This window comes from Panthera onca, chromosome B4, assembly GCF_046562875.1.
Source record: "Panthera onca isolate mPanOnc1 chromosome B4, mPanOnc1 haplotype 2, whole genome shotgun sequence".
In the NCBI taxonomy this organism is placed as follows: domain Eukaryota; kingdom Metazoa; phylum Chordata; class Mammalia; order Carnivora; family Felidae; genus Panthera; species Panthera onca.
This window is the reverse complement of record NC_138345.1, coordinates 122,621,440-122,642,187: the sequence shown is the minus strand read 5'-3', so window position 1 is coordinate 122,642,187 and position 20,748 is coordinate 122,621,440. Positions and strand designations below refer to the sequence as shown.

Sequence of the window (20,748 nt, the reverse complement as noted above, 5' to 3'; positions counted from 1 at the left end):
TTTACTAGCTCGTTTGATTCTTGGAATAAAGCTAGTAAACATCTATCTACATTTTACAGATGAGGAAATGAGGCTCAGAGAAATGAAGTTACTTGATGCAAATCGCCCAGCTACAAAGCGTAGGGACAGAGCTGTGAAGCCAAGTCTACGTGGCATCGGCGTCTATTCTCCTAGACAGTTGGGTCTACTGCTCCCTTGCCTAAAGCTTTTCAGGCTCCTCCGCCTCTGCCGTGATGGGCGTTGAGTTTTCTTTCTCTTTTGCTTCCCAGCTTGCACTGGATTCCGCCTCCGACCTGTGGCTGGCCTGCTTTCCTCTCGGGATTTCTTGGGTGGCCTGGCCTTCCGAGTCTTCCACTGCACTCAATACATCAGACATGGGTCCAAGCCCATGTACACGCCTGAACCGTGAGTATTCTCCTCCTGCTACCAGGATCCAGCCACCGTGAGTGCCATTGATCCCTGCTCCAGGACTGAGGTTTGGCTTCATCGTGGGCTGATCCACAGGACTAGTTTTCTGGATTGATTGATGGTAGTACAAAGAGAGAGATTCATCTCTTCTGGGGATTTTCTCTGTCCAGATAGACCTTACTGATTGGAGATTTGGGCATCTTATGAATCACATATTCAGATCTTCTCTGGCTGTGGGAATAAGAGGTCACAGTCAACCTCCAAAGGGATTGTAGGAATCAGAGCTATGAAGCTCCAAATGTGAACAGGAGCAAGTGGTGGCCAGGTGATCTCAGCACCTCCTGAATACACATCTGGATGATTCTGATCTCTCTATGTCTAGATGTGTTTGTATGGAGGTAGAGAATGACCTTACTTTGACAGTTAGCCATCTTCTTAATCAAATCAAATAGAACTTATGCAATTTATACAAAAAGTAGTACACCTGGGGCACCTGGGTGGCTCAGTCAATTTAGTGTCTGACTTTGGCTCAGGGCATGATCTCACAGTTGGTGGGTTCGAGCCCCGTGTTGGGCTCTGTGCTGACAGCTCGGAGCCTGGAGCCTGCTTTGGATTCTGTGTCTCCTTTTCTCTTTGCCCCTCCCCTGCTCATGCTCTGTCTCTGTCTCTGTCTCTCTCAAAAATGAAGTAAAAAAAATTTTTTTTAATAGGACACCCAAAATATTTTTTGACTGTCCACAAAGTTTATAACTACAAATCAGAAAAGACCTATTTCTAATGGGCCTGGCACATTAAGTGTTAAATAAATGTAAATTTTCTCCTCTGAATGACTTTTGCCCCTCTCTTGAATAAATAAGCAAAGAACAGCACTATTTTTTAAATTTAACTTTTATTTCTCATGGGCAATAACTGAACACATTGCATTTGCCCATGATGTCACTACCAAGATGAAGACTTGGGATGGGAAGTGTTTGTGACCTACAGCTCACTCAGGTGTATGGGAGGAGGTCCATGGGAATATTGGCTCTTCTGTTCTGCACCCCACTGAGGATATATCTAAGGCCCTCTGGCGTTTGTTCCCTGATTTGCTCCTTACTTTTCTTTTCCCTTCTTCCTTTTCTCTTGTATCTTGCCTCATTTGATCCCAAGCTTTGCATGCCACTAATGCTTGGGAGTGAGGTCATAAACCTGAATGGCTTACCTCCTTTCTACCTGCCTATTTCTCATGTAGAAAGAATGCATCTGGCTTGACTTATAACCTTCCTCACTTCCAAGCTCTGTCCTTTGTGTCTTTCAGTGACATCTGCCATGAGCTCCTGGGACATGTGCCCTTGTTTTCAGATCGCAGCTTTGCCCAGTTTTCCCAGGTGAGGAGTGAATCTTTCCGGCCTTTTAATTATAGAATGAGATCTGGATTGCTCAATGAATTGAACATATGGAGGGGTCCTTGTGTCCTCTGCAAGGGTGGAAAGCAGACACAGTTCTGTGATCCCACTAGAGATGGGCATATGGTCTCATGGAGATGGCTAAATACCCTTTCAGGGACCCCAGCATGGGGTTGATAAATCCCTCATCCTTGGAATTATATATGTGCTGTTGAATTTGCTAATCTCATTCATCCTACCAGGTTTAGCTTAAGGGTCTTTTTGTCCGTGAAATCTTGCCTGATCCTCACAGAGAAGTAACCTTACCTTCTTCCAAGTTCTCCTGGTAACTTTCCCCTCCTCTAGGGGCTTGTCACTTCCAGGCAGCCATTTTTGTATATGCTTTAATTAGATAAGATAATATTTGCTAATAATCCAATGCTAGTAGCCCAACTCATAGTTGGCAAAACTAACTAACTAACTAACGAACTAACTAACTAAAGTGGCAAATGTCTTGCCATTATAATCAAAGCTGTAGTCTAGGCCTTGATTCATCTATCACTGTAGTGAGCTTTCTAGATGAGTGACAGGATCCTAGTAATAGCTTCAGGGCACTGAGAGGATAAACTGGTTGGGGAGAATTGAGTGATGCACCCACATGTCCCACCCTGACTCTAACCAGCCATGTGACCTGTGTGCCTCAGTCTCCGCAAATGTGAACCAATACAAAGCTTTGCCTGCCAATCTTCTTCCTCACAGGGAAGAATAAAGATCAACTGGAATAAAGATAAACTCGAGATCACATACTGCAGCAAATGTGAATTATGGGTTTGTGTGTATTGGGATTGTGTGTAAATTTCATTAAGTTTTCCCTCAGCTGGAAGAAATAAATATTTCTATTGTGGATTGAAGAGGTGATCACTTAATACCCGAAACAAACAAACAAACAAACAAACAAACAAAAAAGCTGAATTAACCGCCTGCTAGGTAAGGGAGAACTGCACTTGTAAGACACAATCTCTCTAAACAAAGAAAACTATTGCTTTTATGTGGGGTTTTGGGAGCTGTGGTGTTCAGAGATTGTTGGACTTTTGTAAATGGAAGTGTTTGAGGATTAGCTAAACTTTAACTCACAAGTGTCACCATTGGATTGAGGCTATTGTTGACCAGCTGACCTTCAGAAAAATCGTTCCTGCTGTCAAGTTGTCATTGATTGCTTTGGACAGCTTTAAAACTGGGTTTTGTTCTTATGGCCAAAGAAAAATCAGTTTCTTCCTTAGAACATAGGAACTTTTTATTCTCACTACCAGAAGCTATTCTGCCCAGTCAGAGGCTAAGTGACAATCCTCCATATGCCATTACCAGAGGAGTGAACAATTACTTGAGTTGATAGATGGATGCTACTGGGCCATCAGTGTCACATGCTCCAACCTATGCCTGGATAGTCCCAAGGCAGGGTGTCATTTTGAAAGTTCCCTGAGCACATTCTGTTTGGATCTAAAAGGAGGACTTACTTTCCACTTCAATGTAAACACCAGGAGGTCCAGATCTTGTACACTGCCATCCACACAGCAGGCATTCAATAAACATTTTGGAATAAATAAATGCATATAGTAGAGAAGGCAGCATATACCTTTATAGTATCTACACTGTCTGATACAAGACAGGCTGGAGCTCTGATGAGAAGTGGTCCATAGCATTTCAGACTCTCCAGCTATGTATTTACCTGGGTGGCTGTCAAGCACTTCTCTGCAGTTCTCCTGTGGTATCTTCAGGGTACATGACTAAGACACTCCTCTTGTATTCCATACATGTTCCACTTGAGCTATGGGGGGATAATCACTGAGCTGGAATCAAGGAATGAAGCTTCATACACAACTTACTGTGAATTTGAGTAGATCACCTCCCTTCTCTGTGCCTCAGTTTTCTTATTTGTAAAGTAAATACAAAGGGCCAAGTGATGAAGTAAGGTGTCCCTGCTCTTGAGATCTGTGATTGTATGATGTGTGCCTAGGGAAGACTTGAAAGAATAATCAGGGTCTATCTGAGCCGTTGTGAAGGCATGTTGTCAGCCGTCACCTTCCTGTGGTCAAGTACGAGGTTGGAGCTGAGGGTGAAGGTTGAAGATAGGCAGACCCCAGCCATGCCAGTGACTCTGTTTCTCTATAATTACAGGAAATTGGCCTTGCCTCTCTGGGTGCACCTGATGAGTACATTGAGAAACTGGCCACGGTAAGTCCCCTCTCTCCCTGGCAGGTAGTGGGAGTGCTATAGACTATAGCCCTCAGATCTTCAAAGCTTTGATCCTCCCACGCCAATTGGGGGAAATATCAGAATGTGCTGACTTACGTGAACACAAATGAAATTTCACATTTTGATTTTTCCTTAGTGGTTTGATTTTGAAATCAGCAGCATGCAAATATTTACATGTGATTTTAAACAAAGAATCTTAAACACAAATAGGCTGTAATGACAGCACTTGAGAACCTTTGGGCATAAAGTGTGTGTGAGGGGAAATAGCTTGGATTCATGGCTTTGAAGAGGAAATATTTACTCTCTACCTTTGCACTGGAGCCAGCGTGAGGATCTTTCCTTTATTAGATGGGAGGTGGAAGTGGGGGTGGGCTTTCCTCTTCTTGTCAAGCACTTCTCCCTCCCCAGTGAATGTGATAACACTCATCCATTGAAGCATGGAATCCATGACTCTGTACAGCAGGAGGTTGTCTTCCTACAGACTTCTTTCCAACTCGAGTGCATCCATCCCCAGCCTCTGAGTCACATTTCTTATAATTTTCTCAGCCTGGAAGATGAAAAAGAAAGCTTTGTAAGGATATTAGACAGGAATGAATGCAAATTTATCATTAAGCTATATCAGTTTAGTAGTTTATTCTCTAGGGTAATAAACCGACTTAACTAGTAACCCACCCTTAATTCTCCAAGACCATGACTGTCTCCAGCAGCTAACTGGGACCTGGGTTCCTCTTGGCCCTGGTCAGTAGGGTTATGCCAGAATTCCAGGACCATCTTTCCCAGGCCAGGCATCTAGGACATGTTGGGCTTGGCTATTTGGAGAGGATAGGTGCAGTGGTTGGCGGTACATCAGAAACCGCCCACCCCCCCAAGTTTTAGCACAATGATGGGATACCCCCTCAATGATTTTATCACTACTGATCTCCTACCTCCCATGACTGATGGGATTGTTGGCAAGTCTGACCAACTAAAGGGAACATCTCACTGCAGTCATGCCACAGAGAAGAAAGCAAAAGGGGTTGAGGAGTTCCTGTCCAATAGACTTACTGTTGGGGGTATCTTCTTTGGGCTTCCTCAGTACTCCCTCACTGCTTCCCAAGACATCTTGTATTCAGCCAACTCTTGATTCAGCCAGTGACTGGATAGGGTGGGACATAGGACACAGAGAAGAGAAGCGACCCCAGGTCATGGTGATTCAGAGAAGAGACCTGCACAAACTCCCACCTGGGAAGTCCTGTCTTTAGCCCTGGGGCATTTGCTGCTTTTCCCCTCCTTGGGGTGTGCTCTCAACTTGACTTTCCATTCCAGATTTATTGGTTTACTGTGGAGTTTGGCCTCTGCAAACAAGGAGACTCCATAAAGGCATATGGTGCTGGGCTCCTGTCATCCTTTGGTGAATTACAGGTAAGACTCCACTTGTATCCATTTTGAGATTCAACTCAGGGGTTAATCCTCAAGTGTACACCTGTGTTTACATTGGTATGTAAACCCCAGGAGGTCCAGGATCTTTATCCATCTTGTACACTGCCATCCACACAGAAGTCATCCAATAAACATTTTGGAATAAATAAATGCATATAGTAGAGAAGGCAGTATATACCTTTATAGTATCTACACTGTGTCTGATACCAGACAGGCTGGAGCTCTGATGAGAAGTGGTCCATAGTATTTCAGACTCTCCAGCTACGTATTGACCTGGATGGCTGTCAAACACTTCTCTGCAGTTCTCCTGTGGATACATGATTTCTTCAGGGCACATGATTAAGGCGCTCCTCTTGTATCCTCAAGTGATTGGTACCTTAGCAGCTATGATTTGTTCATGACTTAGGGTATTAGATGTAAACTTGAACTGCAAGCACACGGGTCTCCAGGACAGAGGGGCCTCCCGATCCCAAGGCTGAATTGTGCACACAGATGTATGGAAATACATGCCAAAAAATGTGGTTGGCTCTCATATCCTCTATTGATCATCTCACATGAAAATGGCTAGTGTGAATTCCTCCTTTCTACCTTGACTACAGATTTTAGACGGGCTTTGAAGGGTAGGATCTTCTATATGCAAAATAACTCAGTTCACTGCATTTGGGCTGGGGTGTGGAAGGAATCAGGGCGAGATGACAGAAGGTATACAGACAGCCTGGCCCCGATTTAACTGTGAACATTTTCCACTCGGGGCCCACAGTACTGCTTGTCGGGCGAGCCGAAGCTCCTCCCCCTGGAGCTGGAGAAGACAGCCGTCCAGGAGTACACTGTCACGGAGTTCCAGCCCCTCTATTACGTGGCTGAGAGTTTTAATGATGCCAAGGAGAAAGTGAGGTGAGGTGGTGACTAAGGTGGGTCAGCGGCTCTTGGGGCCTCCTGATTTGTCTGGTGCCGCTGATCTGTGGGTGGTTGGCCAGAAGAGTGGATTCCAGTGCTTATAACAACAGTGTGCAGCAGACGGAGTCTCCCCACCTTTGTCCCTTTCACTCTCCGTTTTGGAGAGGTTCCTTAGTGGGACCCCATTTCACAGCTAATTGTCTGGATATGCTGACCCCTGCAGAAACTCTGCCACTGGATCCTTGCTTGAATGTAGCCACCAAGTCCAGGTACTGAACTCTTCTGTGTACATAGTAGCCGCAGAAGGCCCCCAACAAATCATTCCAGAAATCTTCTAACCTGGGGGAATCCCTTGTTCACTTTATTCTCCCAACACCTGCATCATTCACTTGCTCAACTCCTTCAAGTCTTTTTGACCTTTTTGACCCTTTGACCTTTTGATCTTTTAACCTTCTCTGTGTGTCTTTCTCTAACCAATTTACTTTGTTTGCTTGTTTGTTTGTTTGTTTGTTTGAGAGAGAAGGTGTGCAAGTGAAGGAGAGCGGCAGAGAGAGAGAGAGAGAGAGAGAGAGAGAGAGAAAATCTTAAGCAGGCTTGATCCCAGAGTTGTGGGATCTGAGCCAAAATCAAGAGTCAGACATTCAACTGATTGAGCCACCCAGGCACCCCATAACAAACTTATTTAAAATTCCCACACAGGGGCACCTGGGTGGCTCAGTTGCTTAAACCTTGATTTTGAACTCAGGTCATGATCTCACGGTCTGTGAGTTCAAGCCCTGCGTTGGGCTCTGTGCTGACAGCTCAGAGCCTGGAGCCTGCTTCAGATTCTGTGTCTCCCTCTCTTTCTGCCCCTCCCCTGCTCTCTTTCTCTGTCTCTCTCAAAATGAATAAACTTAAATTTTTTTTTTTAAACTGGACTCTGTTGTTTTCTTTTCACTGTCCTTCCTTCATAGAAATGGGAAAGGAGAGAGGGTCAGATATGTCTGCTTCCCAAGCAGATTCCTTTGCCATATTTGCAAAATCAGAAGTCTTTTTTGGTACACATTAGCCTGGCTAGAAGCCTTGATTTATGTGACATCAGATTTCCTTCAGGAGGGAGACCCCTATGTGGCTCTCACCTAAGACCTTTATGGGCAATTCTTGGACCAAGTGACTTATTAAGAAAGCCTCTGGCGGGGGGGGAGGGGCTGGGTGGTTCAGTCAGTTAAGCATCCAACTTTAGCTCAGGTCATGATCTCACAGTCCGTGGGTTCAAGGTCTGCATCTTGGGCTGTGTGCTGACAGCTCAGAGCCTGGAGCCTGCTTCAGATTCTGTGTCTCCCTCTCTCTCTGCCCCTCCCCTGCTCATGCTCTGTCTCTCTCTGTCTCAAAAATAAATAAAAACATTAAAAAAATTTTTTTAAAGACAGCCTCTGGGGGCACCTGGGTGGCTTAGTTGGTTAAGCGTACGACTTTGGCTCAGGTCATGATCTCATGGTTCGTGGGAGCCCATGATCTCATGGGCTCATGATCTCATGAGCCCCACTTCGGGCTCTGCTGACATCTCAGAGCCTGGAACCTGCTTCAGATTCTGTGTCTCCTTCTCTCTCTGCCCCTCCCCTGCTTGTGCTCTCTCTCTCTCTCAAAAATAAATAAACATTAAAACAATTTTTTTAAATCCCTACCCAGCCCCACCTCACATCCTTACCCCTTTCTGCAGTTTGTTTTTCTGCTTACCACTTGCTAATGTTTAATACACCAAATGATTTAAGCTCCATTTCCATAGGAATTTTTGTCCTTTCTGTTTTCCTGTTCTCTCCCCCAGCTCTAGAACAGTGCCTGATACATAGTGAACATGCAATAAGTAATGGGCAAATGCATCTGTCTCAGAGACAATTCAGCAAGAGGCTGATGGTGATGGAAAGGTAGCAAGACTCAGGCTCAGCCTTCTGAGCTGACCACCCTGTCTATAATCTGCTTGAGTGTCTCTCCTCCCAGCAGGAGACAGGCTGGGCAGAGGCCTCCCTGGACGTGGCTATCCTGATACTCAGTGTTTGTTACCACCTCTTGTTTTATATCTGATGAGTGAAGGGTGATAGACATGGATACAGAAGTTTCTGGGACCCTATGAAGCTGAGTGTGCAGCTTCCACTGCGTTGAACTTAGATGATAGATGGTAAAATGTTGGCTCCCGGGTCCACATGGTTTGGCCTAAGATGACTCCCTTCCTCCTATCTCTCCAGGGCCTTCAGGTTTTTTCAGTTACTCCTTTCTAGTTATTTCTTAAATCTCCACCCCTCCCTGGGAGCCTAGCCTTCCCCTAGCCCCTAAAGGCTATACTCTGCCATTTCTGGGACCTTTTGCGAGTTATGGATTTCAGTAGATTAGTGTATTACCCCACTTGGGTAATAATAATGATAATAATAATAATAATAATAATAATAATAATAATAATAATAAGCAGGTTAGATGTCTAATATCTATTATGTACCAAACACTGTTCTAAGTGCTTTTCATGTATTAATTTATTCAAGCTTCAAATAAAACTACAAAGTTTGAGGGTGGGGGTTAGAAGCACAGAGGTGGTTAGTAACTCACCCAGGGTCATACAGCTAGTAAGGGACTGACCCAGGGTTTGGATTCAGGTGTGGGGCTCAGAACCAGTACTCATAACCATTCTGTCAAACCAGGGTCACATTTAAATGGGTCCCTCCTGGTGGTGAGTTTCTAACCCAAGAAGTGACGTGCTCTAGACCAGCAGGAAGAGCTTGCCAGAACCTGGGTTTCTCAGGCCTTTGAAATCCCACCCATTTTGTCAGTGCCCTCTGCCCAGAGGGGACACCCACAAAAACTCCATTCTGTTGAGAGGTGACTCGGGGTCAAAGGGAATGCTGAAGAACAGGGTTCAGAGAAGGAAGGGATGTCCTCAGAGCATCCCAGCTAAGAGAAATCAACTTTGACCATTTTCAGTGTCAAGAGTCAAGCTCTAGGCAGAAAGAAACAATGCCGAGTGTGGTCACGTGCCCATTCTCTCTCTCTGTCTGTCTGTCTCTCTTTCTCTCACTCACTATGTATCAGGCACTGTTCTCTGGCTAGAGGAGGGATGGCCCCAAGACTGACTGCCTAACTGAAGCATTTCTAGTGGTGTGGAGGCAGATTGCCCAGAGCAAAGATGAGGTAAACTATGTAAGAGGGACGAGGTGCAGAGCAGGCCACATCACAGATATGCGCTCTATGCATCATGTCACCAGCAGGGCTGAGAAAGCTCTCTTCAGAGAAATAGAGGTGGAGAGACATACTTAACCACTTGTTCCTCTTGAGTCCCCGGTCGCTGATGAAAGAGAACAGCTATCGCACATGTAGCACTTTACTCTATTTTATAACAGCGTTGGCTACGACCCTGTGAAGTAGCACTGCTCTCGTTCCAGTTTTATAGAGGAATGAGGACACCAAGGTGAGGCCCACAAGGGCTGTCACTAGCAGAGGCAGGATTTGAGTCCAGGCGGCCTGGCTCTGGAACTTGGGTTTCCAGCCACTATAATCTACCGCTCTTGCCGAACTTGGAAAACCCACTAGTTTCCCTTATAGTTTGTCTTGTTGGGATGGCAGCTTTGACTCTTACCAGCAGCCAACTTAGAAGTATCATTTGTGATGCCGTTGCAATCTATAGGCCATTTTTGGAGTATCTTGTTCATTACATCGCTTGAAGTTCTTCATAAGGCCCTCCTGGTACTTTCCCAGATCCGGGAGTAATGCATCAAGAAGGCAAAGCAGTGAAGGGCACAGGCCAAAGTCAGACTACCTGGGTCCCTTCTCAGCTGCACGATTTATTGCCAGTGTGACCTTGGTATTCACTGAAACTTCCCAAGCCTCAGTTTTCTCATCGGTAAAATAGGGATAGTAATAGTACCTTCCTCCTAAGGTTTTCATGAAGACTAAATTAGGAATGATAGTTGTAAAGCGTATACAACAATTGGGATTTCATATAGTTCTTGGTACATGGGAGGCACTCAATCCATGTTAAATATCATTAATAGCATGGTGTTTTCTTCCACTCTTGAGAGAGAGGTGCTTCCCTTTCTGCATTGATTGTCAAGCATCTCGGAACTTCTTTTATTCTATAGCATTCTTTGGCTAGATTTATTTACTCTTTTGGTTTTATTTGATGGCAAGAATTTTGGCCTTAATGTATTCTGTGCTTTTACCATAAGCTACCTCTCTCTTTTTGGAGGTAGGTAACTAAATAAATATGTGCCTACGTGTGTTTGTATATACACCTCAGCACATACACAGCACACAAAAGCTGCCCAACAGGATCCCACTAAAACTCCATTTCCCTTCTCAGTCTGCTTTCTAAAGCCCCGGTTCTAGTAAGATTGAAGTGAAATGCCACTGGGAAATCTTTTAGAATGATTTTTCCCCAAATGGTGCCCTTCACTGAGCTCTGTGGATTTGGTTTCAGGAATTTTGCTGCTACGATCCCACGGCCCTTCTCAGTTCGTTATGATCCATACACCCAAAGGATTGAGGTCTTGGACAATACCCAGCAACTTAAGATTTTGGCTGACTCCATCAACAGTAAGTAACTTACACCTCAAGAGGCCACTCCGTTTACTAGAAATAGAGAGTTGGATTTTCTTACCTTCACCATAGGAACAATAAGAAATTTATTAAATATTGAATTAGGGAGAAACGTATCTCCAGGTAAGCTATTTGTTTGTTGAATGAGGAAAACTTGGCAAAAAGGCCACAGTTGCCTTGAGTGTCTTTTCTTCTTTGACTTTCCTAGATTCCACCCTACCTCCTCCCATCATAACATCCTGGCTTGTCACTGCCGTGTTCCTCTTCCTCCTTTGCCTCTCCACTCTGTTTCCTCTAAGTGTCCAATGCATATTTCTGTGCCTGGGCTTTCAACCCCTACAAGACAGATTCTCACTATTTTAATAGCCATCTACTAGCTCATCTGTGGGCCTTCTACCCTTCCAGGACAATGACGATATTATAACAGTTGCTCATAAAAATGTCACAGTGTTACATTGTTCTTCACTGGACTCCCTCTCCAGTGCTTCAGGCTCCCCTCCAGCGACACTGGCCAGCTTTTAGTTCCCACACTTCCTCCTGGCTTCTGGCCTTTGCTCATGCAGTTCTTTATGTTTAAAATATTCTCATTCCCGCTCTCATTTAGAAGTCCCCAACTCTAGCTCATCTTTTAAGTCTTTCATAGACATCTCTTCTTGTAGGAAGACTCGTCCGGGTGTGCTTCCTATGTCTTGGCATCCACACAGATCCCTCTCCCAGAGCATGTACCACTATATTGTTTTGTAATTATTTACTTGTCTGACTCCCCAACAAGACATGAGCAGAGGGCCAGGTTGGGTTCACCGTCAAATCCCTAGGGGTTAGCCCTAGTACTAAAAAAGTATATTAGGTGCTCAAGAGTTGTCAAATGGATGGATGAAACTACTGAAGGGGTGAGCAGCCTAAACAGAGGAATTCTAGACCAGGTGGAGGCTCCTACCTCACGTAACGCTAACAAAGGCCAAAAATGAAGGTAGGCTTGAAGTATCCCTCTAATACCCCACTGATGTTGCCTGAGGCCACATCCAGTAGTAGAGCTGTCCCTAGCCATTATAGTCATTCTTCATTAGGTATGGCCACCTGTGACCAGACATTTTGAAATAGTTCAAGGTTGATTCCCCACCCCTGCCCCATAGACTCCATTTTGGATACTCAGCTGGAATAGATCTGTTCACGAAAAAGGCCAGCCAACTGCTCCAGAGGCTGAGATGTAAGACAGAGGGGTCAGCCCGTAACTTTTTTTGTCTCTCTTATTTACCTTTAAAAGGCAAGAGTAACTTTGTTTTTAAGAGAATTTTTTAAATCACAGAATAACAGATTTAGGAATTGAAGGGTCCTTAGAGCAATGTGACTTTATGTAAGACTCCATCACCTCTCTATACTTGTTTCCTCAGGATCTAGGAGAGCAAGGCTTGTCCATCTCCAAGATTCCTTCCACTTCTCTGAAGTGTCTATGTTCCTGTGGCCTCTTGGCATGTGAGAACATGGCATGAATGGGAGTGGACTCCGTCATAGTCCAGTGGTCTAGCAATCTAGGCTGAGTTATCTGCTCAAACCAGGCATTCTCATGAATCAGAATGAGTACATCAGAATCATTGGAGAGCTGGTTAAAAACGAACAGTCCTGAGTCATAACCCCAAACTAAATTTGCTAAATTTGTGGTAAGGCTGAGAAGTTTGTATTTGTAATAAGGCCCTAGGTGATGTTGACACAGGAGGTTTGTGTGAACCACATTTTTAGGTTTCATGGCTGAGATCCTTGCAAGCATGTATAGATGTCCCTATAAAAGAAAAAGAAAGAAAACTAACTCTTTCTATGGAAAGGTGAAGCTAACTACATTAAAACTTGTAAGTCCCTATGCTATAACTGCCCAAATACTATCACCATAACTATTCTGTAAGCTCCTTGAAGGTTGGGGTGGTGCCCAGAATATCCATACATCCCACACATCCTCTAACATGTTGCACATTGTAGACATTTAAAGGGTATTTTCTTAAGATATGTGTGGCTTTTTTTTTTTTTTTTAATTTGTAGGTGAAGTTGGAATCCTTTGTAGTGCCCTTCAGAAAATAAAGTGAAGCCATGGACAAAACCTGTCAACTGAGAATCTGTTGATGGAAATCCAACTACTTTCATTTCATCTGAAAAAGTCTGAAAAGCAAACCTTAATTTGAGTTGAGAGCCTTAAATCCTTTTTTGGAACAAGATGGAGCACAAACAAATAAATCAAACTAAGCTGAAATGACAGTATATTAAGACACACCCAAAAGCCTAATCTTTTGGGGTCCTCTTTGATTTAAAGATGGTAATCCCATACCCTCAATTCAGTTAAAATCAATAGTATGTCACATTTCATCAGTTAATTAAAATTTGGGACCTGATTTATTCAAGCTTCTATATGTCACTCGATGTAAAACACAAGCCTGTCATTAGAATTGAATTTGTTGATTTAATCTAAATCTTAACCTACGCAAGTAATTTTTTATTTCAGTGAACTATGATTCTACTATTGCTGTGTTTTACCCATGTAGATTTCCTTTAATTCAAGAGCCCATTAAAATACTTATAAAGGTTGAAGTTCATAGCATAATATCGAAGCATTTCTTATATTTTATTGTAATCGTACATGCTACTGTGGAAAGTAGTAGAAGTTCTCACCTGACTCCCACAACTTTGAAGCTCATCTTCCAGTTAATTGTCAAGTCCGTTTTGGGAGATATTTTGCAGACATGTGTGATGCAACAGATGTTGACTGAAGGCCTGGCTGGTAGATATTCAGTAAATATTCATTCAAAGAATAAGGGAATACATTATTAACTAGCAAATCCTCAACAAAAATGAGAATTTTAGTTATGTTAAAAAAAAGTCTAGTGGTTATAAAATTTTGCAGTTTCAACTTCATTCTTGGAATGAAATATTCCTCTCCATTCCCCTAGAAATACATTAACTGGATAATCTTGTGACATGAAAAAAATGATCAAAGATTTCCAACCCATTATAGGAGTGCATTGTGATAATCGATGCTATGTCTGGATAGTCAACAGATTTTGACTTCTTATTGCTTGTGCATTTTGCACAAACACATGAAAATCCAGGAAATGGTGGGGAAAATAACAGTGTCTTCAAAGCTATGCTTTGAAATTCTCAACCACTTTAACACTTTATTTTGGAAATAGTTCAGTGTTAAAGAACTTGCATAATATGTCTTCACATGTGATTCTCAGGCCAGCTGTATCATCATCAATGATAAATCCTGGGCACATCCCAGTTCTATCCAACTAGAATCTCTGGGTATGGGGCCACTGAGACTTGCATTTTTAAGTACCCCAGCTGATTTTTTTTTATGCCCAGCCAAATCTATCAGGTACGTTAAATTTGAGAAAACCTGACTTCCGGTGGCCAGTTTTGCCATTTATCAATTATGTCACTTTGTATACTTCACTTTGGATCTCGGTTTTACTTGAACAATGAAGGAGTTTAACTGGAGGAATCAAGGTTTCTTCCAGCCTGGAAATACAATTCAAATGCTACCATGTGTCTTTAAACAGATGTCCCTGATCCACCAATAGTGTGTAATAATACCAGCCCAAGTATGCTAGCCAGGTGGGAAGAGCAATTTGGTCTGATTGTGTCTGAGATCTCATTGCTTTGGAGTTGGGTTTTCACGTCTGTATTTAGTTCCTCATGGCTCTGTAGAACCCACTGACAAACGCTGATTCTAAAAGTGACAATGTTCTTTTTTTCTGTTTCTTTAGGCCCCAAATACTCTGCAAAGGGACTTTTTTTTGGTAAATGTTTCTTTACACTAAATGTAAATCCGAGAATCTCTTGATTTGGGAACTAAAATGTTTTATAGTATTTTAGACTGGGTATTTTATTTTATAGTGATTTTTAGTCTAACTGAAAGTAGTTTTGTGCGTTTGAAGTTAAATCTTAGGTTTAGGTTGCAATTTTGCAGCAAGAAATTACATACTGAAAGATGATCTTTAAGTGTTTAGTAATGTGTTACTCATCACTTAGCTCTTTTTATCTGGATGTAAAAGCCCAACCTACAGCAATGGATTCAACATGTTTTCATGGGTTAGTATTATTATCTGCCTAATAATTAATAAATGAGCTGTTTTTTTTTAAAAAACAATAGTAATGCTTTACTGATAGCTATCCTGTTGTATCCAAAAAAGAGAGATAAATGTAAGAATATTACAAATTTTTATTATTAGTGTTCAATAAGATTCATCTAAAAGGATGAATCTAAATTTCAATTATAGGTTCCTAAGTTATATAGTTTAACTGTATCAAATAATCTACCACTAAAATGTCAACTTCATAAAAATGTGAACCTTGCCTATCTTCACCTCTAAAAGCCTTAGCATATAATACATAGTAGGTGCTTCATAATCTTTAAAAAAATTCTGAGTGAGTTGAATCACAGGGAGTGTAGTGAAGATTGTCTCTCACACATAAGCTATTTTTCAAGAAAAACTTGGGAAACAACTAAATCTGCAATTTTCCGTTTTAAATTCTGTTGAAAATGTTGCATCTTAATCTAAATTATGACCTTACTTTAAAAATATATGTAATAGCCCTTTAGACTAGATTATGGCTAGTTTGTATTTATACTGCTTTGATAATAACTGACATATGAAAGTGCTTAATAAATGTTTGTTAATTAATAAAGGAAGCAAAATGGCATCAATGAAATGTCTCAGTTATCCATGGTGGGGCTGAAATGGTCAGAGAGCATTACCTATGTCCAGAGGGTCAGAGAGGCTTACCCTGACCAGAGAGGTCAGAATGGCTTACCTAACAACTGCAAAAAATGACAGAGGAGACAAAATAGGAAAGGCTATAAATATGGACTCCGCAAAGGGAAGAGAAAAAAAGTGATCAAAGCTTCTTCTCTTCAGTAGAGTGTGTACCCACCTCCCTGCCCCCACACAACATCCCTGCCTTCTAATAGCTTTCTTGTGCAGTTTCAAAAACTATAAACAGTAGTAGATTTGTTATGTGCTAGTAACGGCTCTAACAGTTTGTGTGCTGTGAATTTTCTCATTTATAATCTTACTTTAAGTTCTGCTAGTTCCAAGGTACAGTTTACCTTCTCATATGTATTAAGCTTAAAGAATAAGCTCAGAGAGATAAGCAATAGCAGAGAAGACTGAATCTAACCCTCCAGCGTATATATACAACTCTTCTTACAATATAATTCATAGTTGTTCAGGGTTGCTCTTCAACAGTACTTCTTTTGTATGTTTCTTGCATTTTGTTTGTTTTATGACACCAATCTCTAAATAATAGAACATTAATGGAAAAAAAGACAAGAAGATGTACCTCCCTGAGATATGGATAGACTTCTTACGTCTCTTAGTAGATGATGTTGCTGCAGAAAACGTAGCACCCGCTTATTTTCAGTTTGCCCAAATGGATAAAAAAAATAAATGATTATAGCTTGAACTGCAGCCTTTATTTTTTTTCAGACCATTCTTTGGGAAAAGGTGATGCCAAAAGAAAGTAAGTGTATCAGTATCCCTTATTGAAATTATAAAAATTGGTGCATACTTTGATGTTTATGATTTATTCTTCCCAGAAGTGAATTAAGGAATATCTACTTAAAAAGAAAGAGCCTTGGTCTTCCCTGAGATGTCTTTATTCCTAAAGGTTCTCAAAGAAATGTCAGTTGCATCCTGTCCTTTTGTGCAATAACCTTGCAAGTGGAGATGTTTGTGTGGCAAAGGGCTGATTTCTACTATTCCTTATGAGTGGTCAAGGGAGAGTGGTGTTTGGACTTAGAAAAGAAGGTTAGGAATGTATCTTTGTGTCGTTGAGTTTTTCCCTTATGTCTCTCCCTTCAAAAGTGTGGGTTTCTTTGAGAAGTCACTCATCCAGTCACACACACACACACACACACACACACACACACACGCACACACATGCACAAACCATCCCTTTGACCTCTAAGAGGACATAAGATGATTTGGGAATGAGTTGAGGGCTCTGGCAACAAGGATAGAGAGGCTGGCCTTTCCCATAAACCTCTACTGACCCTGTTTGAGAATAATGCAGTTTGAAGCCATTCTTTGGAAGGCCTTCCGCGATTGGCACCACCCAGAAGTAGAGAATCAGCCTGGAACAACAGCATTACTTGCAAAGGGTAACTGTTGGACCATGAAGGCTTTTAAGCTCCTTCAGGGTCCTAATACTCCTATCCACCACCATCCCTGATGCTGTGGTGTCCGAAGAGCTCTGTTTCCTTGGCCTAACAAAAAGTCAGACTTGGGAGTAAGGAAGGAGAAAACAGAATCTTTCCAAAACTTTCAATTCCCTGGATGTCCTTGGGAAAGCCGGAGAAACAAGAGGCTCCCTGCAGAGTCTCTCTTGGGAAAAAGAAAGTTTCCTACAGTGGAGGGCAGTCTGGGACTAAACAATCATGGTTTTATGACTTGACTCCTCAGAAGAGAGTGTGCTGAGGCTGGAGAGCAATGAGAGGATAAGACCATTTGAGCCTTTCAGAGCAGAGTTTCTTAGCATTGCCGACAGTTCCCATGACCAGCAAGGTGTTGTGGGCACAGAGGGGAGTGGTAAAACCCCAAAGCCTATCCTTTTATAGAACAAAAGTCAGAATGGCGTAAGGCCATGAAGAAGTTAGTACCCAGACCAGGAAACACGATTCTGATGATTTTCTCTGCTCACTGCAGACTTTGAATACATTTTGGCTGAATAACAGAAAGACAGAATAGATAAGTGTGATATTTATTCCCTTGGTGGTAATGACCAGTTTTTTGCACTTTATACAGAGGAAAGCCAGGTGATTTTCTTTCTTTTCTTTTTTCTTTCTTTCTTTTTCTTTTTTTTTTTTTTTTTTTTTTTTTTTTTTAGTGATGCACTCCCACATGATACTGTTTGAAATGGAAGGAGTAACATGTCTCAGTAACACTGCTCTGGAGATCCTGATTCAAATGCCAGTTTTTCCATCAAGCTGAACCTCTCTCTGAGCCTCAGTTTCCTCCTCTGTAATATGGGGAAGATGCATGCCTACCTCATAAGATTGTCACAAAGATCAAGCAGCATATTGTGTGTATAGAAGCCTCTCAATTACTTTCAGCTGCATCTAGCAATTTTAAATGTTTATTATTCTGTTACAAAGCACAAATGAGCTCCCATAAGAATTGGTTATTACTTGTTTTTTGGTCATCTTGGCCCAGCAACATGATCTTAGATGGCCCCTCTTTCAAAAGAAAGAAAGAAAGAAAGAAAGAAAGAAAGAAAGAAAGAAAAAAGACAGTTGTTGGAGTGTCTGTCTTCCACTTGAGAAAAGAGTTTGACCAAAGCAAAATTTAAACCTTTCAACACAGCCCAAATCTAGATGTACACATAAATTAATGTTGTGAACAATAAAAAGGAAATTTGCATCAATTTGAAGTTACAATTGTATCATGAAAAAGACAACATTGGAGATTGAAATGGAAATGTCCTGTTTGAAGCTAAAGGCAATAGAACTCTACTTTACACCTTCATTTCTGACATTAACACACCATTAGGCATTTCCCTTCTTCCTGAGCTCTACCATTATCAGTAAAGTTTTAAGTCATAATATCCAGAAAGCCAGCATTTGCTCTGCTGCTAAGGACACTATTTTTCAGCAGAAAATATCATGTGTGCTCATTTTATGAAATAGTTAACATAAACAAGATTGATTTATAAACCGATCATTCTCCATACATGTTGTTTTGCTGAGGAACTAATATATGAAAACATGGCTTCACTTTGCTGCCTAATTTTAAGGTCACCTTAGGAAATGAGGTTTGGGAAGGTATTTGTCTTTCCGGAGGCAGGAAGTGAATACCAACTTTAAAAATTAAAGTCGTTGGAACTGTGGTCAAGCCATTTCCCCCTCTGAGCACTTTGCTCCAAAGCTAGCCCTATAAAACGCCAATGTATAAGGCAAAGTGTAAATAAAGACTCTTGCAAAATGGGGTGGGACAAATTAGCCCTTCAAATAAGGGGATGTGATAAGGAATTTTGCTCCTCTAAGAGTATTATTCCATTCCCATTCATTACAAGAGGGTAGAATAAATACCACCAGAAATCTGCCATCAACTGTATAGTTTGGGGAAAGAGAAACAATTAAAATGATTAAAATAGCAATTTATTCCTTTTTTTTTTTTTTGGATTAATTCAACAAGTACTTGTTTGACTATTTCCTGCTCAGCCTGAGAACAGGAACATTGAAACGTTTACTGTGAGGGCGACCCAGCAGCTCCTCTGTGGCCCCACTGCACAGAGTTGATTTAGCAGATCTATATCTCCACCTATACACCACCTCATCCTTCAACCTTCTTTTTCCTTCCCTCACCTGGAACTCTGAACTAAAAAGGGGGCAACTTCCATCTTTCAGTCCTAGTTCAGAATCAGCTCAGATGAAACTGCAAGGACACAATCCATTTAAGGAGGTTTAAACCTCATCGTTCCAAAGACCCAGTTTCTATTTGATGACATTAAAGTTCCATCATCTCCACAAACAGGCCAGGTTAGTGCGTTTTAAGCCAATCCCGGCCTCAGTCTGCCCTGAAATGATCAGTATCAACTTGATGTCTTGGGGATCCGGAGTGAAGATGAAATGAGCACGTGGCTCCGCAGTCTTCACCTCTTGCTTTTCCACCTAGTTCCAGAGGTGGGCCAGGGGAGGGAGCTGGAAGAGGAATAGATTCCGGGAAGGGGGAGAGTGAGAGGATGGGAGGCATCAAAAGAGTTAAAGTCTTTAAACCCAAAAGGTCTGGCACTGAAAGGAAACGTGAAAAGAAACTTTCAGATTTGCCCAATGACTTACTCTCCGGAGGGTGCTGAAACGCGACTCTCAGACTCTCAGACCTTGCATGCGTGGGGTTCATGAAAACCAATTCCAGCCTCACAGTCCAGGACTCCATCCTCTGTACTGTATGATGGGCGGGCTGCTCTTTGCCTTAAATATCCACGCGTTGACGTAGGGCAGGACCACGGACAGCTCCCGCCCCGAGGTCTCTGCCTCTCCAGTTCCACCCGCGACAACAGGGAGTGCGGCTGCCCGAATCGGCCTCCTCTGGCTCTGCTCCCTCCACAGCCATCCCTGGGTGTCTTCTAGGAGCCCGGAATTCCTTCTTGAGCTAGGGGCCCACAAAGGGCCAAAGCCCGAGAACCAAGAAAGGGGCGCCGCATGAAGACCGAGGTCCGCAGCTTTCTGGGAGCTTAGGCTCATCTCCCGAGAGGCAGCGCCCAGGAAGATGACTTCGGGGAGAAGGCGGCTGCGGGGCCCCGGGAGACGACAGGGAGGAGGTGACCTTGCTTTTTCTCCCCGTGGGAGGCTGGCTCCTCCAAGCCAGCCCAAGTCATCGAGGTACCGCTTTGCTTTAGGTCCGTTTTCGCTTCCAAGTTGAGGGAAAGGGGAGACGTGTCAGAAGCCTCTCTGCACAGTGGAGCTGAGATTTCCCAGGGCGAAAAGCTCAGTCACCCTCTGCTTCCCCCTCCACCCCTAGCCTCCAGCCCTTCCTCACCTGGCTCTTTGGGGGGAGGGGCTGGCCAGATGTGTAATGCTCTCACTCCTAGTCTCCCTTTCCAGTGGCCCAGATTCACCAACCACTGGGTGGTCTCCACACGCCCCACCTCCCTTCTTCCAGATCTGGCAATCTCGAGGTCCTGTGGAAACTGCTGAGAGGAAGGTCGGTGACCAAACCAGGCTGGGGCTGAGGCCCGGGGATTCTTGCCTTCTGCTGAAAACTGGGGAAAGAATGTGAGCAGTCTTCTCTGCTGGCTTCCACTGTAAATGTAGAGGCAGAGTGCAAGGAAATAAAAGGTCTTCCTGTTTCTCCCAGACTGG

At 42.8% G+C, this 20,748-nt stretch overlaps 1 protein-coding gene and 1 long non-coding RNA gene across 3 annotated transcripts in view; one reads left to right on the top strand and one right to left on the bottom strand.

Annotated features, from left to right (window-relative positions):
• The window catches only part of PAH (phenylalanine hydroxylase), a 102,487-nt gene extending 87,463 nt beyond the window's left edge, over nucleotides 1–15,024 (top strand). For both annotated transcript variants that reach the window (XM_060656582.3, XM_060656581.3), the window contains 7 exons: nucleotides 270–405; nucleotides 1,706–1,775; nucleotides 3,948–4,004; nucleotides 5,331–5,426; nucleotides 6,205–6,338; nucleotides 10,783–10,898; nucleotides 12,933–15,024. In XM_060656582.3, the coding sequence (XP_060512565.3) occupies nucleotides 270–405; nucleotides 1,706–1,775; nucleotides 3,948–4,004; nucleotides 5,331–5,426; nucleotides 6,205–6,338; nucleotides 10,783–10,898; nucleotides 12,933–12,976 (653 nt within the window). In that variant the 3' untranslated portion in view covers nucleotides 12,977–15,024. The remainder of the gene's footprint in view (nucleotides 1–269; nucleotides 406–1,705; nucleotides 1,776–3,947; nucleotides 4,005–5,330; nucleotides 5,427–6,204; nucleotides 6,339–10,782; nucleotides 10,899–12,932) is intronic.
• On the bottom strand, nucleotides 4,012–19,814 carry LOC132693868 (uncharacterized). Its single transcript, XR_009617014.3, has 3 exons — nucleotides 19,726–19,814; nucleotides 5,070–5,160; nucleotides 4,012–4,572 (listed from the first exon to the last, which is right to left on the bottom strand). It is a non-coding gene; the product is annotated as an uncharacterized LOC132693868 (long non-coding RNA).
• Nucleotides 19,815–20,748: the final 934 nt, after the last annotated feature.